The sequence below is a fragment of the Gorilla gorilla genome, chromosome 14 (genome assembly GCF_029281585.2).
Source record: "Gorilla gorilla gorilla isolate KB3781 chromosome 14, NHGRI_mGorGor1-v2.1_pri, whole genome shotgun sequence".
In the NCBI taxonomy this organism is placed as follows: Eukaryota; Metazoa; Chordata; class Mammalia; order Primates; family Hominidae; genus Gorilla; species Gorilla gorilla.
This window is the reverse complement of record NC_073238.2, coordinates 113101956-113114990: the sequence shown is the minus strand read 5'-3', so window position 1 is coordinate 113114990 and position 13035 is coordinate 113101956. Positions and strand designations below refer to the sequence as shown.

Sequence of the window (13035 nt, the reverse complement as noted above, 5' to 3'; positions counted from 1 at the left end):
TCACTAGTCTCCACATCCGATTTGAATTATTAATTCATATGACTCTCCAAAATTAAAATATTGAATCAAAAAGCTCCTATTGCACCAAGATATCACATAGACTAAAAAAGTGAAGCCTAGAGACGAGGTTACAGTTTCAGCTTTGTCATGCAATAGCTGTATTAGTTATGCAAAGTCACTTAACTTTTTCAGAATAAGAAATGAAGGTTTGCCCAGAAGAACCTCTGAGGTCCCTTCCAGTTTAAAAATTCTGTTAAATATATAAATTTAAAGCAAGGCGTAAATAGACTACTTCAATGAACAACTCTCAAACGATCCAACAATCAGCTTGATTCAATCAGGCACTGAATCAAATGATTAGGAAAACAAAGCAAAAAAAGTCTGTATAAAAACGGATTAAGTGTTCAGACTCTTTAAAACCGACTTCTGGACATTCATGTGGACAGATATCATTTGTCAATGAGATGAGCCGATCCTCCTCCATTTTCTATGCTGCTGCCAAATTCTACTCAGTGTCCTAAGCACGCTTGGTGCTTCCCTTGTGATCAGGTCACGTGATGAGCCCAGTGAGGCCCTGGTATGGCGGCACATCAGAGAGCTATCCTTGTTAGGACTCTTTTCGATAATTTTGTAGTTACTTAGGATCTAAAAATTTTATTCTACAATTTATCCTTTTTTTTTTTTCCAAAAAAAAGTACCTAAGGCCGAAAAGTACAAATCACAGGCATCAAGAAAAAGCAGTTTGTTTGTGATATTTTTCTCACTCTGCGAGCAAGCCAAAAATTTAGCTAACATTTTTACTGTATTCCACTAGATTCGAGACAGCCTCGGTAAGAAGTGACCCTGGCTGCCCAGTACAAACAGCTGGGAAGCCCAAGGAGCACTCAAGACCAATGAGACCAAAATCCCTAGGGTCAGGGTCCCGGCATCACTAATTTTTAAAATATCTCAGAAAATTGCAACGTGCAGCTAAGGCAGAGAAACTTCAAGTGAAAACCAGGCTCTTTAATCTAAAATGCAGGAATGCTGGGTGAAAGGCAGTGACCCTGGTGGGCAAGATTTAAAAAGAAGTCAATCTCTCTCTCCTTACACTTTCTTTTTTCTGGCTCAGAGAAACATCCCAGTATCACTATTCCCAATAGAGGACACCATTCACCAGAGTGTGAATGGTAAGACTGTGTCTGTAAACCAACCAAGAGCAACCATGCTGGAAAACAGTCCTCCTCTGCGCTGTACACAATTCAAAGGCAGGCATTTAGTTTGTTGACCTACTGGTGACAACAGTGCCTATTTCAAGGTGTTGCTCTTCCCTGTGTCCGCACTCAATAGGATTTCAGTTTCACCAAGAGATTCTGAGAGGCAGAATTGTACTTCTTAAAACATAACAATATGATCCACCAATGCAAACCTAAACCAAACCAGCAATCCCAAGTAGATCACAATTCATGAAGATTTGACAACTTTTCTAGTATTTCACAGGAAGCCTGGGAAGCAGAAATAACCCCAAATTCTTCCCATTAAAATATTCATTATTCTTGACTAAAGATTTCACCAACATAATCTCAACTAGCTATCAATTTACATTTGGCTTTGAATAGTGCCAATTCCTCACTTCATGAGGCATGGACAAAGCAGCCCTCCTTTTAAAGAAGGGGAGAATGGGAAACCCTTTTCTGTAATCTCAAGGATGCTTCAGTTCAAACTCTCAACCAACAGGAGGGTGAGCTGCATAATTGAACATACACAGAAAATTGCCATATAAATATAACACACTATACACATGATCGGATTCATAATAAAGTGTTTCTTCCTAGCCTTCAACCAGCAAAATAAACAAGCTCCTGAGAACTTGTCATTAGGACTTGCTGTTTATCTTGCCCTTTTCTGGAAAGCAAGCCACTTATTTGAAGTTTTGTTTTTCTTAACGATTTTAGAAGTCAGGCAGACCCTTTCAAACATGTGCCTGTCCAAAATCTCCTCTAACAAATGTAGACTACAAATGAATGAGTCACTAGAACAGATCATCTTTAGGGAAACCCTGGTCTCGTGACCCCAGGTTGCTCGGGCTGAAGACTTGGCTCCTGGCCTCCTCACTCATCCTCCTCCTGTTCCTCACTCAAATGCAGGCCACCCAAGGACCCCCGGCTTCTCAGTAGGGACGGGGAACGCAGCACTGCCGGGTTACCAAATATGAGGGGCTGGCTCCCGGGGATCAGCATCTCAGAGTCTGACTCACTGGACTCAGTCCCACTGCTGGTGGAGCCCTCGGTCACTTGCAGGGGTGCCAGCTGCCCCGCCATGTCACTGGCACACACCGACTGCACAGCAGGGACCTTGGAGGCTGCACTCATGGGGGGTGTGCCATTAGCCATCCTTCTACCCTCGGGAGCAGCTGCGCTGGCTTGCCCCCCCTTCCCACGGCCACCAAGCCCATCCATGGCCTCCGGGGTAAATGCTACCTGGCTAAGGATGAGTGGATCTGTCTCTGACTTATTACATCTACCAGGAAGATTCCGCAAGTATGGCCTTGGCGAGGTGGGGGAACAGTGTTCATAAGGAGGACCCTGGCCCGGGAGAGTGTCTTCTCCCATACTCCCCTCTCTATGGTCATGTCCATTTTCAGAAACATAGCCTTGAGACCCAGTTCTGTCCCAACTCATATTTGGACTTGAACTGCTGCTGCTGGGAGACAATGGAGTGGCCAGGGGGCTGTGACCAGCCGAGCCCTTGAACATTTCATCTATGAGAGAGCTATGCCTTGGGAGTCGAGGGCTCCCGCTCATATCAAAGGTTATGTCTGCTGAATCGTCATCAAGGAATTCTCTGGAAGGAGGCCGGGAGGACTTCGCAGAGTGCGGGGAAGCCCTACGCCCAGCCTCTCTTCGCCCCTCCTCCCTGGACAGCAGATAGACACCGCTGGTCAGATCACCCTCATAATTGTCATTTGTTTGGGACCGGGATCGGGACCGGGATCGGGACCGGGATAGGGACGCTTGTTCTCTAAGAAGGTCGTATTCGCTATCTACGTCACTGCAGTCAATGAAAGGAATGGAAGTACTGCTGCCTCTGGCAGCCCGGGATGCTGGACCTGTGCTTGGCTGCGGGGGCTGAGGTTTACTCTGCTGGGTCCTATCCTTAACGACCTCCTCCTCTTCCTCCGTGGGCGCCGAGGCGGCTCCGTCGGCCTGCTTGTTACCCGCGGGGCTTCTCCTCGGCGCAGGGCTCGGGTGCGACCCCGGCTCCCCGGCGGAAACCTTCGGTTCCTTTCCTTGCCGGCAGCTCTGGCCCCCTGGAGATTCGGCACCTTCTCCAAATGTAAGGCTGGCGCTCTGCTGAGACTGGGTGGGGTGGGGGGGAAAAGGTGCAGAGAGATAGAGAAGAGGGAGACTGTTATTCCAAGGCTGAAAACACAAAAGGAGAGCCAGGGTCTCCGGGAAGAACACCCGAGGCCTCTGCGGCGGGAGAACTGCCCCGGAGCGCTCTGACCTAGCAGCAATCACGGAGGCACATCTGGGCGTGATCCAGAAGGTTCCTTCAGGGCGTGGCGGCTGACAGCACTGTTCCCGGCAGCACAAGCCAGGCCCGGTCTCTGCTTTCCAGGACCCGCCGACTCATGCTGGGGTTTGCTTTGCTTTTCTTTTTTGGAGGGGGAGACAGGATCTTACTCTGTCACCTAGGCTGGAGTGCAGTGCTGCAACCACAGCTCACAGCGGCCTCGACCTCTTGGGCTCAAGCAATCCTCCCAAGTAGCTGGGACCACAGTCCTGCGCCACCATGTCCGGCTAATTAAAAAAAATTTTTTTGTAGAGATGGGGTCTCCCTGTGTTGTCCAGGCTGCGCTTGAACTCCTGGGGTCAAGCAATCCTCCTACCTCAGCTTCCCAAGTGGCTAGGACCACAGGCATGTGCCACCACACCCGGCTAATTTTTAAATTTTTTTATAGAGACTGGGGTCTACGTTGCCCAGGCTGGCTTTGAACTCCTGGGGCCAAGTGATCCTCCCGCCTTGGCCTCCCAAAGTGCTGGGATTACAGGTGCCAGCCATCACGTCCTGCTCATGTTGGGCTTGTAAAGCTTCTACGGAACAAGACGGCCCTTCCAGCCCACAGGGGGTCTCCAGGGAAGGATAGGCAGGCACATCAGGGACCCCTGAAGGCAAGTTGACACAGTCATCAGAAAAACGACAAAGGACATGTTTGCTTATACTTCTCAGGGCAGCCTGGATGGGGAAAGGGGTTTTTTTGGATTCACACGATGAAACCTCCTTTATATTCTTCCCCAAGTTTCTTTTTCTCTTTTAGAGAAAGCCCTGAGAACTTACCCAGAGACCAACTCCAGGGAAAACGAGCTTTTGCCACCCTCAGAGCAAGAGTGATAATGTCTCTTACTGCCAATTTTGGTCACTACCCTGTAATACAAGCTCTGGGAACTCGCCGACCAGTTCTGTGCCAGCAAAGGCTTCTGGCCTTGGCACCAGGCAGGAGTTACACCCATTGGTTACAAAGCGGGTCCCCATCTCTTCCCAAGTGGACCCATTTAGCTGGAGAGTCAGTCTCGGCTCTGCCCACTGCCGCGATGGTTCCGCCGCTGAGCTGAGTTGTCAGTGGCTTAGAGCACCGCATGGGAGATGAGAAGGCAGCTGAAAACACAACACACTCCACGGCCTCTGAGCCCAGGCTGCCGGCACATGGCACAAAGCCTATATCTGGTCAAAGCCAAGGCCCATAATCAGATTCTCATCTGCTAAAAACCCCAAAGGAAAGGACAGAGAACAAGAAAGCCCGCTCTGAAGCCCAGGGCTCCGTGGAGGAAGTGTGGGGAAAAGCAGAGTTATCATAGGACAGCGCCATCACTGACCTGCTCCAGCACTTCCGAATTCAGTTCTGTAGGCTGTGAAGCAAGGCTCCGGATAGAATGAATCTTGCTGTGCTTCCTGGGAAAAATCACACAAGATCATTAAAGTTAGGTGAGGTTTTTGTTTCTTTTTCCTTGGTTTTAAATGAAACAAAAGTCCTTTTGTTGGACTTATTAGTGCCTTCCTCAATAATGATGGTACCCAGAGGCACCTTTACAAATGCTACTTGGAAACATACGCAGTCATCCTCTGATAGCACTTGCATGGTTCAAGGGTTACTTAAATCTTGGAGAAATTCTCAGAAGCCCTTGTTGTAGTTCTCATGGTGCAGCTCGTGAAGAAACATTTAGCAACTGAGCAGGACCTTTCTAGTGAAGGGGAAAGTCACAGAGGAGGGAGGATGTGGCTGCGCCCTCCCATGCTCTGAATGGCAAGCTATGGTCTGACAATACGAAATCAATTCATGTACTTTAGGTAATTATTTTCTGGATCAGTTCTATAACAGAGGCAATTACCACTCATCCGCTCACTCTATCAAAGCAGTAAGTTCAGAGGAAAAGGCCTGCCCTCAACAGTAGAAGGAACTGACTTTAACAGCATCTTGACACGTCTCTTTCATCTCTTCCCTCTCAGTCTGCCTATTCCCCTTTTCCCTATCAAACAGGCACCGAAATGCTCAGGTCTTGAAATTCATGAGACTGTGTAAATATAGATTCTATTCCCAGGCACATCCAGCTCTTCTTCAAAATACTCCAGGTTAGCACAGAAAAGCTCTAGAGATCCACATTCTGAATCAGAGAGAGAACTGGGCTATTTCTTACATGGTCTTCAAATACTAACTATTGACTGTCCAGGAAAATTATGGGATTCATCTCCAAAAAAAAAAACCTCCTGAAAAAAATCTCCTGAACATGACATTTATAGAGACAGGGCATGAGAAAGCACCACAGATTTGTGGTAGAAGGAAGATGCAGGGATGGCCACAGAAGCAGGTTTATTTCAGCAAAATCAAAACAAAATACTGAAATAATCTGGATGGTTCTCAATAGAGAATCAGAGAAATACAGTGTAGTATCTTCATACTACTGTATGGCCCTTAAAACAGATCTCAAAAAAAAGGTAGTATTAAAAAAGCAAGATGCAGAATTATATATGAGAGTACTTATATGAATGAAAAGAACACACTCAGAGCAGTTTTTCTTTTCTTTTTTTGGGACAGGATCTCGCTCTGTGGCCCAGAGCTGGAGGGCAGTGGCACAATCTTGGCTCACTGCAGCCTTGACCTCCCACGCTCAAGCAATCGTCCTACCTCAGCCTCCCAAGTAGCTGGGACCACAGGCATGCACCACCACATCCAGCTATTTTTTTTTTTTTTTTGGTAGAGATGAGGTTTCATCATGTTACCCAGGCTGGTCTCAAACTCCTGAGTTCAAGTGATCCACCCACTTTGGCATCCCAAAGTGCTGGGATTACAGGAGTGTGCCATTGTGCCAGGCTTCCAGAGCAATTCTACACACTCTTTTGGGATGCGGTAATATGCATACAGAAAGGAGCCTAAATTTGGCAGCTGCCTCTGGGGAGGGGAGAAGGGAAATTACCAGAGCTGGTGGTTCAAGGGGGTTTTACCATGTCTGTAACAAGAGCTGCAAATAAAAGAAGAAAAAACAACCCCAGAAACAAATGTGTCCAACTGTTAATGGCTGTTAATTCTAAGTAGTAGGAATCTGGGTGTTTGCTGACTTCCCTGTACTTTACTGTAATTTTTAAATGTATGAAAATGAAAAAAGTTTTTTAAAAACGCTACATGCAGTAACTAGTTCTTGAGGCCCATCCTCCGCTCCTTTACCCTCCTTGGGTTCTGCTGCTCCTCCTTGGAGCATTGGGCTCGGGAGCTGGCTGGCTGGCCAGAAACTGCTTAGCAGCTATGAGACCTGGACTACTTATTTAACCTACTGGGGACTCAGTGTCTCCATCTTTATAAAGGGAATAAAAGAACACTGACCTCACAGAGCTGAGGTGAAGACTCAATGAGTTCACACAGGCCCAGTGCTTGGAACAGCCTGGCACACACTAAGGGCTACAAGTGTTTGATAACAACAACAACAATAATAATAATAAATCCTGTTTCTGGCTGGGCATGGTGACTCTTGCCTGTAATCCCAGCACTTTGGGAGGCCAAGGCGGGAAGATGGCTTGAGCCCAGGAGTTTGAGACCAGCCCTGGCAACATAGGCAGACCCCATCTCTACAAAAATTTAGCTGGGAGTGGTGGTGGGCACCTGTGGTCCCAGCTACTCAGGAGGCTGAGGTGGGAGGATTGATCGAGTCCCAGAGGCTGAGGCTGCAGTGGGCTGTGATCACACCACTGCACTCTAGCCTGGGCAACAGAGCAAGACCCTGTTTTGAGAAAGAAAAAATCCTGTTTCTGCTCATCCAGATTTACTTGATTTAATTAAAATGTTCATAGACATACTTTCAATACAAATCCCAAAATATTGAAGGACTCACCAGTGAGCTAGTTTTTATCATGCTTCATCCCCCACTGTGATGTCCTAAGCCCTTCTCTCCTTCCCCAGTATGTCCTCTCCCGCCTCCCCTAGTCCTTTCTGTCTGTTCTCATCTCACTCTCGAGGGTGTGCCCCTGGGCTCTAAAACCTTCCTCTCTAACACTGGACTTGCTGAGGGTGACTGCGACTATCATTTACAACTCAAGGGACATCAAGTCTGAAGTCTGGGTAAAGAAATATTTAGCAGCAACAAACTGTTGCCTGGCGAGTCTGAGCCTTCTCAGACTGGAAGTAGCATTGAAGCTTCTCTTACCTTTCAAACTGCACCTTCTTATGTCCTCCTTCTTTAACATAGTCGAGAACCTGCTTCTGAGTCCGACCACTGAAACAGAGACCACAACAGGGAAGGGGAGAAATACCAAGGCATTCTCATTTAAACACACAAATGATGCTTCAGGGCTTCACTTCCCCTCCTTCCCTAACTGGGAGAGATGCAGGGTTGCTTGGCTAGCCAGGACCAAAAGCAATCCTAACAGACTCTGTATTTTTGGGTCCACTCAGTCTCTTGATATTTTCCTTGAATATATAGAAAAAATGTTCAATTAACTAAGCCCACTTGATAACTGTGTTTGGTTACTAAGCAACCATCCCAAGAGCCTGTACCTTTCGTGAAGGCAGGGACCACTGGGCTCAGTGCCTGGAACAGTATTTGACACATGGCAGACAATGATTTGTTAAAAATGAATGGAAAAGTTCACCAATAACATCGAAGTCCACATATTCTATGAAGCAACACCAAATGTTAGTAAGACATTGTACTTCTACAGAGAGAGAAATCCTTTCTGAGTTAGAGACTCCCGCTAGGTGTTTACCATGACTGGGTGGCTTTGCCTGGTGCCTCTGCTGTTCAAACAGAGCCCACTGGGATTACGATACAAGCACCCCCGCTTGGCCATAGCTCCTGGAGGCCAATGAGCATTCACCTCCCTGACCTGCTGTGTGTCACAGCGGCTGTGAGAGGCGGGAGGAAAAACGTGCACCCAGCAAACGGAGGCACGAAGTGGCGACCTCACCTGAACCGAAATGATGACCCCCGGCTAAAGAGGACGGGCTTGGGCTTTGGTTTGGGCTCTTCAAAAAGTCTAAAGAAGGCATGATGTTCAACACAGATTTTCCAGAAGGACTTGCAGAAATCCCGACTGGCCATCAGGAATTCCAAGGTATCCTGGTACGCACTCTAAAAAGGGAAAATACAACGGTGGTTTTTTCCATTACCCATAGATACACCACTGAAATAGGAGAAAAGGGGCAGAAGATAGCTTTGTCCGATAAAGTTTTCGCTGTGTATTTTATTACAGCATGACCATCAATGCAAAGACTTACTAAACTCTAGTTATTCTTAAGGACAAGATGTGGTCCCTAGTCCATCATTTTCTTCCCCACAGAATCTCTTAGACGGGTGACAGAAACAGCCACATGGCTTCAATGGAAGTGACACCATTTTTTGACAGATTTCATATACAAATTATGTTTATTTGGCTTACATTTCCTTGAAAAACAAAACCCAGATACTGAAAGTCCCTTCCTGCCTCCTTAAAATCACTGAAACGCAACGTTCATCCTCTTCCTCATACTTCGTGTCAATGTTGGCTCTTACGTCGTTTCTCTGTGAAGTCGCCCACAGCTCCGGGCTCCAGGCCACCCCAGGAACTACACAGGAAATGAATTTTTTTTTCTGGAGCACAAAGTGTCACTCTCGGCTGAAAAAAATCATGCCCTTTGATTCTGGAAAGGGGATATAGAGATTTTCTGCTCCCAATTGAAGTGGCCATATTATATAAACAAAAGTTACTACCATCCTTAGCATTCCCAGCAGTTCTAACTATTTTGGGGGATCTCACAGTTTTGGGTGGACCCAACTTACAAACAAGCTGTGCTGCAGTTCTTTATTTATAAGGCAGCTTTTTGGAACTCTAGTGAATTTTTCCGTGGAAAACCATTTAAAATGGGTATATGCTTCCCAGATCGGGCCATGAAAACCTACTGAACCCAGATTGTAGCTACACTATAAGCCTAATTGCCATTTATCATCTTCTTTGCCATGGGAAAAAGAACTCTACATGCTGGCTGGGGACAGACGCCCAGGACACATCACCCACCTCCTCCGTCACCATTTCCGGCAGACAAAGAAGAGGCTTCTCCTCCCTTCCCGTCCCAGTCCTGGCGTGGGCCACAGTGTGAGGCGTGTTGTGGGAAGTAAGTGGGGAAGGGAACCTAATTAGCCCATGAAAATGAGTTCCACTGGGGGCTCAGGGCCTCCAGCAGGGATTGGGGAAGTCAGTCTATGCCTGGGGTAGGGCAGGATACTGAATGGGGTCTCCAGGTGTAGCCTGGGGCTGGATGCACAGCAATAGCACAGCTCAGGTTGTTTATCAGGAGGGGCTGCCTGAATCTGCGCAGGGAAATGACCCTCTCCCCAGGTACATGTTCATGTACCTCCTTTACGCTCGCTGTTTACCAACGATGACAGCCGTAGAGTTACCGACCATTTGGATACATCTGTCCTAGAGACGCTCGGCGTTCATGTGGACAAAAGCACCTGGGTAGCACTGGCCAGAGGTTCAGCGGAGGCCCTGCCAAGCAGACCTCCACCCCTTGCAGGACACACGCCATCCCATGGCTCAACGGGTCCCCTTTCCCGCCGGGACCACTTACATTGGCATCTGGCCGGAGTTTGATGAGAAAGCGCTTCCTCTTGAAGCTCAGCTTCCGCACCTTGGCCCAGTTGAAGGCATTGATCTTAGTGAAACCCTAAAAAGAAAGACAGTAGCAGTGAGCCAGGAAATGCATAACAAGCAACTTGGGAGTTGGTCTGTTTTGCTTATGGGAGCTAAAGGAAGAGGGCTGGCAGGCGACTGCTCAGTAGAGATGACTTTTGCAGAGAACTCACAGGATCTGTGGCTATCGGATGATACCTGTTCCTGGATCATTATTTCTCACTAATTATAGGATTTTGGCATTCAAACTAAGTCTGCCTCTAGGGAGAGAATAAACTAGCCAAGATAATGATGAAAAGAAACATAAATAGAAATAAAAACCATGACAACCACCACAATCATTAGCTGCCAGGACTTATGAAGTGCCAGGTACCATCCTGAGGGCTTTATATACTGTATCTTAACAACCCTGATATGATAAAACCCAGCAAGATGGATTTACTATTTTCATTTTATAGACATGGAAACTGCAACGTGGATTTATTTTAATTTGCTGCAAATGACACGTTTAATGTGGCAGAAAGAGACTTCCAAGCACATGCCTTCCTGGCAGCTATGGTTAACATTCAGCAGGTTTGCAATCAACTCCCTGCTTCATCCACGCTGGTCTGGCTCCTGGGCCCATCAAGCTTCCAACAGCACCGGTAGAACTGAGGATGGGAGGCCAGGCCTGCTGTGTGTCTTCAAGGCCAGCACAGTCTCTGGGCCGGGTTCACATGTCCTTATCGTCTTTGGCAGCCAGGGAGTCATTGTCTCCATACAAGGTGGAGAAACAACGGGGAGCTGCCGGATACCAACTCCCATCTGCCCAGTCTCAGCTGAAATTAGAATTCCTCTGGAGCCCACTGGAACACCAGGCCTGTTCATTTAACGTGGCAAGAATGAAGCAATAGGGCACTGGCAAGAAGGTGGGTTCAGAGACACAGGCTTTGCACGTGATTACATTACCCAGGTATTCCCAATACTTAGGGATTGTGTCAAACACAATCAAAGCACATTAATTCAATTGTGAGACACTTCTTTTCCTTCTTAATACTTTTTAGAAATGGTTCAGGATTGTGATTTGAAATTTAATGATAGTACTGAAAACTCCACTTGGCTTTATTGTTTTTCTTTTTGAGACAGTCTTGCTCTGTCACCCAGGCTGGAGGGCAGTCGTATGATCTTGGCTCACTGCAACCTCTGCTTCCCAAATTCAAGCGATTCTCCTGCCTCAGCCTTCCAGGTAGCTGGGATTACAGGTACATGCCATCATGCCCAGCTAATTTTTGTATTTTTAGTAGAGACGGGGTTTCACCATGTTGACCAGGCTAGTCTCGAACTCCTGACCTCAGGTGATCCACCTGTCTCAGCCTCCCAAAGTGCTGGGATTACAGGCGTGAGCGACCGCGCCCGGCCTATTGTTTCTCTTATCCGATACTCAGAGGCTACGCGTGCAGGTCAAAAACTGTCAAGAAAAAATCCGCCTTGAATACCACACTGCTCTCACAATGTCACTCCCTACTACCTGGCAGGAAGCCAACTTAACTCTTCTTGGGATGTGATTATGTAATAATTATGCTGTCATAAACTTCTGGTGCATGAATAGAGAATCACTGGAACTCTTTTGATAAAAGATAAGGGGGAAATATAAGCAAACCTGGAAGAGCTCAATAAAGGGTTTTAGGTCCTGAACATATTTACAACTTCCTAACTGGGTGAAATCTGATCCTATTTCATGAGAAAGGCAGGTGCTTTCTCTATATCCCTTTGAAACTAAAAGCACAGGTTACCCACTTGTGTTGAAAAGGAATGTACTGAACAGCCTTTTGGGGGTGATGAGTATGTTCATTCTGTTGGTTTTGTGGGGAATTTTATACGATATACATATACATAATAAAAACCTATCAAACTATGCACTTCAAGTGTGTGCACTTTATTGTACGTCAACAATACTTCAATAAGGCTATTAAGAGAGAAGCACTGATCAATGAAACAGTCCAATAGCAGAATGATCAATAGAGCACACATTTTAGAGTGCAGAGAATCACTATGTCTTTAAGTAGAATACAAGTAAGAATTCAAGTGCAGTATGTGTTTTGCTACAAAATTGCAAGAATGTGGCTTTCATGAATTTATAAAATTGCTGTATCTTAAAAGTGTGCCTAACACTCTTTAAGTATATCTGAAGTCCCGCCCAAATAAGCTGGCTCAAGCCAAACTGTGTTTGGGGGAAAAAAAAAAAAAAAAAAAAGGATCACATTACAGCAAAGTATCATCTGTAAGTGTGAAAAAGGTGTTTATTCGGGGACCTAAAATCTCGATTCCATTATACTGTGTTCTAAGTGTAAGTCCATGGAGAGCTACATGTTTCTGTGATGCTATAAAGTCAATAAAACCAAACAAATCTGTAATGTGGATTCCCCAAACAGGGCAAAGGTAAGTGAAATAGAATCTGGGAGCTGAGGGCCTGGGAAACAGAAAGCCTGAGATGAGGTTAATTTTTCTTTGTTCGCCGAAAAATAACGATCAGAGGTCTTGGCCCACTGAATATGAATCAGAGGTGAAGGGCCAGTTCTTCTCTGTCTATCACCAAGGGAACCGGGCCGTGTTCTCAAGGCTCTCACCTGAAACACTAGAATTCCCGTGTTGGCAACGGCCAGATTGATCTTCGTGCCTTCTCTGTCCTTGGCCGGGTGCAACCGGATTCCATACATCTCTAGCCGACGGGCAATCTCTAGGAGCTGGAAATCTGATTCTGCTGGTGTTTGTCCACTGACAAAACAAAAATTAAACAGAAAGGCCAGGAGATTTGAATTCCCTGTGTCTATTAATTTGAGATTAAGAAGCTTCTCCTGGGAAATAAAAAGGCATTTCATCACAAACACTGGGGCTACCCGATCAGATGACACCCAACCT

The 13035-nt window shown here is 46.5% G+C and overlaps 1 protein-coding gene across 5 annotated transcripts in view; it reads right to left on the bottom strand.

Annotated features, from left to right (window-relative positions):
- The window catches only part of FARP1 (FERM, ARH/RhoGEF and pleckstrin domain protein 1), a 311003-nt gene that overhangs the window by 50967 nt on the left and 247001 nt on the right, over positions 1-13035 (bottom strand). For all 5 annotated transcript variants that reach the window (XM_019039583.4, XM_019039582.4, XM_019039584.4 and 2 more), the window contains exons 8-13: positions 12744-12891; positions 10076-10171; positions 8434-8597; positions 7674-7742; positions 4857-4932; positions 3089-3338 (exon numbers count right to left, since the gene is read on the bottom strand). In XM_019039583.4, coding sequence (XP_018895128.3) covers positions 3089-3338; positions 4857-4932; positions 7674-7742; positions 8434-8597; positions 10076-10171; positions 12744-12891 — 803 coding nt within the window. The remainder of the gene's footprint in view (positions 1-3088; positions 3339-4856; positions 4933-7673; positions 7743-8433; positions 8598-10075; positions 10172-12743; positions 12892-13035) is intronic.